Source organism: Microtus oregoni, unplaced genomic scaffold (assembly GCF_018167655.1).
Source record: "Microtus oregoni isolate MIOR12 unplaced genomic scaffold, Mior012 000010F_ref0000083, whole genome shotgun sequence".
In the NCBI taxonomy this organism is placed as follows: domain Eukaryota; kingdom Metazoa; phylum Chordata; class Mammalia; order Rodentia; family Cricetidae; genus Microtus; species Microtus oregoni.
Genome location: NW_024543069.1, coordinates 27986683 through 27990127, shown reverse-complemented (window position 1 = coordinate 27990127; position 3445 = coordinate 27986683). Strand labels below are relative to the sequence as shown.

Here is a 3445-nt window from a genome sequence, read left to right as displayed (position 1 = left end):
GCACACAAACCAAAGCAAGTCACTGAATGTTTCATTCCTGTGTCCAACAGCATTATTTACATAATCTTAGCATCAGGCCACATATCTAGATTTAATAGTAACATACTGACACCATTATTTACAAACGGAGAAAGTTACCCAGACATAAAATATTCATACATATGGATTAATACAATACAAGAATGAGGAGAAATAGACATATAAATAATTTCTCTTCATTCTGTTTATTATTAGAGACATGACTTGGAGCAATTCATGTGTTCTGTGAGATTTACTTCTCCATCTGCACAATGGTGGCTGATTGCAATAACAGCTCATCACGATTGCTGCAGCTATCACAGATCAAACATCAGAAAGTTCTCTGTGTATTTGTTTCAAACTGTTACCTAATTTAATTAACACTAGAGAGGTCATAGTCTAATGTGCCCAGCATCCACAATCTTTTGCATGTCCACTTAGACGTAGGAGAGACAAGTCATTCACTAATCATAAGGTTATTATAAAACCATCTTGTTTATCATTCAAAGGAGACAAACGTTAATCAGTCAATTAAAAATGTCACAAATTGAGAAGTGCAACACGTTCCTTCTGAGCTCAGAATGTGTGGAATATTAGGAAAGCAGGGTTAGATGACCAGAAATAATAACGATAATTAAACTCTGTTGGATACCTATTATCTGTATGCATGTAAGGACATGAAAAATATATCTACTGGATTTAATTTATACTTATTAAAATAGAATCCAAGTAAAACATAAACTCAAGTTGTATTTTATGGTCTGAATATGAAACCAACCGTTCCAGGCTCATGGCTGCTTGTGCCGTTTGAGTAGAAACCATATATGCTGAGTGTGGGTCACACGTTTATGACTTTCTACATTACCCCTTGAGCATCGCCAAATCATGCCAAAACGTTTTGCTTCCTGATAGTCATGAGATGATTGGTTTCGGTGTTTTCCTTCTGATGCCACCCTGATCTGCCTCACCAGGAGCATTAAAAACAGAGTCAAGGCAGCAAGAGTAGAATCCTCTAAAACCTGGTGCCTCAAAGGATCTTCTCTCTGATATTTACATCTCCCTTTTAAAACTTGGCCAGGCGGTGGTGGCCCACGCCTGTAATCCCAGCACTTGGGAGGCAGAGACAGGCGGATCTCTGTGAGTTCGAGGCCAGCCTGGTCTACAGAGCAAGTTCCAGGACAGGCTCCAAAGCTACAGAGAAACCCTGTCTCGAAAAAACCAAAAAAAAAAAAAAAAAAAAACTTGTAACTAGGCCGGGCGATGGTGGCGCACGCCTTTAATCCCAGCACTCGGGAGGCAGAGGCAGGCGGATCTCTGTGAGTTCGAGACCAGCCTGGTCTACAGAGCTAGTTCCAGGACAGGCTCCAAAGCCACGGAGAAACCCTGTCTCGAAAAACCAAAATAAATAAATAAAATAAAATAAAACTTGTAACTAAAGAGCTTTATTTTCGCTGAGTTATCTGATCAGTGTCACTGCTCCCTTGCTACCTCGTCCGGTTGGCGTAGTGAGTGTTATAAAACATACAATGAAAAGAACCATTTTCATCTACATCATCATAAAAAAGTTAAAGAGAAAACTCAATGAAAGGGGCAATGGAGTTTTCAGAGTAAAAGGAGGCCCGTAGTTCTTCTAAAAAATAACCAAAGGAGGATAAAGGAGGGTGAGTGTGAAATTGAGCACCACCCCAGCACACATACCTGTGGTCCAGGTCGGCCCTGGCGCCGGAAGCTTCCAGATCACTATGACCCGGCCTTTTGTGCCTGCTGACTGAGAAGCACGTAGAGCCTCTCTTTGATCCACTCTCGGCTGTAAGGCTTGTAGGTCTGGGTGTCTTCACGGAACACCAGGCAGCTGAGGTTCACCATACGGTCAATAAACTCAAACAGCTGACCGATCCCATATGTGATGGACTGACCGGGAGGGTTCATCCGCTTCAGGTGTTCTTCGTACATCCTACAGATGCCTTCCATGCATTCATTCACGGATTCATACTCAGCGTAGGTTCGGCCTTCTGGCCTCTGAGTAGGCTGCACCAGCAGCTTGATGGGAGTCATTGCAGCCTAAGCCCGTCTGTGGTAGGGACTGCACCGTGCTAGCATGAGCTCGTGGCAACGCCCCTAACAGCCGGGTCTCGCGAGAGTTGCTGCTCCAATGCAGGCATGCACTGCGCATGTGAGGAAGTCGGTCTCAGCATCCAAAGACTGACCCAGACAGCGCATTTCAATTTTAATGGTTCCATAGTCGTCAAAGCGGCTGATTATCCAACTCTGGGCTTGGAGTTCTCGAGAGACATCTCTGTAAGGAATTATATTGGCTCAATGCGCTTGTTTTTATTTAAATAACCTTTGCTAAATATGTTTTAGAATGAAGTTGTTTAAAGTCATAGTCACCAAAGCAGAGTAGACAAGCCAAGTCCATATTTACACACTTCTCTGTGCCACAACAACATGAATTTATTCAACCTTGTTTGCAGCTCTCATTAACTTCACCTAATTGTTAATATTGTTTTATAAATATTTGCATAATGTTCTTTCTTCAGACTGTAAACCTCATTTCAAAGTATGTGTTAATGCACTATTCTACTTTGCAAAGAATGTGAGGTTGTCTTTAATACAGGGTAATTCACAAATTTCCCTCCTTTACTTTTTCTAAAAGATTTAATAAGAAGAATAAATTAGAAAACTATCAAGTGATAACAAAAGAAAGCTATTTTTATGCTCTGTGGATTGCGAGAACATTGCATATTGTTAATCTGTACCATAAAAGGAGGCAGTATCTACCAGCTACATCTATTGAAGGAATGTTTTAATTTACAATAAAATACAGAACTGGGGCAAATAAGAATCTATCAATTAACATCACCTTAAAAACCACTTTATAAAGAGAATGCCATCATTTCAAACACGTGTTTTCTAAAATTGGCGAAAATGAATGCATAAGCACCATCAATGGGCCCTTTAACAAAGAGAAGCAGATCTTATTAGTGACAACTCATAGCCAGGAAAAGGGACAAAGAGATATTGACGTTTCATGCAGCACTTTTATTTTTATAAGGCAAATAATTATATAAATGGTTTTTCAATACTTAAGTTAAACAGACGTATATATGAGGATGATTAAAATAATTTTCTCAGGAAAGGTTTTTAAGGAGTGAGACGCTCAAGGGAAAGGACATTACAGCTGGTTCTGAACCCAGGCCCTGGGCTCCCGTGGCTGTGTTGAATAAGCTTGCCATTAACTCAGACCTCGTAAAATTTCTGTTCTCCTTTCTATGTTATGAGCCCTAACAGAATCTGCATCCCATAATTCACGTGCGGCCCAAGTTGCAGGATTTCCAGCAGCACAACCAGAATGTGCTTAATGAGGCTAACTTAGTTGCTGGCAGCAGCTACCTTGGTCATTTTATCCAGTTTCCTAAGAAAAGTA

At 40.7% G+C, this 3445-nt stretch overlaps 1 protein-coding gene across 1 annotated transcript; it reads right to left on the bottom strand.

Annotated features, from left to right (window-relative positions):
- Positions 1-1758: 1758 nt before the first annotated feature.
- On the bottom strand, positions 1759-2073 carry LOC121453055 (enhancer of rudimentary homolog). The gene has a single exon (XM_041659572.1). It carries the CDS (start codon positions 2071-2073, stop codon positions 1759-1761), a length of 315 nt encoding a protein of 104 aa, XP_041515506.1.
- Positions 2074-3445: the final 1372 nt, after the last annotated feature.

Coding starts and splice junctions, on each gene's coding strand:
- LOC121453055 (XM_041659572.1), bottom strand. CDS start 2,073: ATGACTCCCATCAAGCTGCTGGTGCAGCCTACTCAGAGGCCAGAAGGC.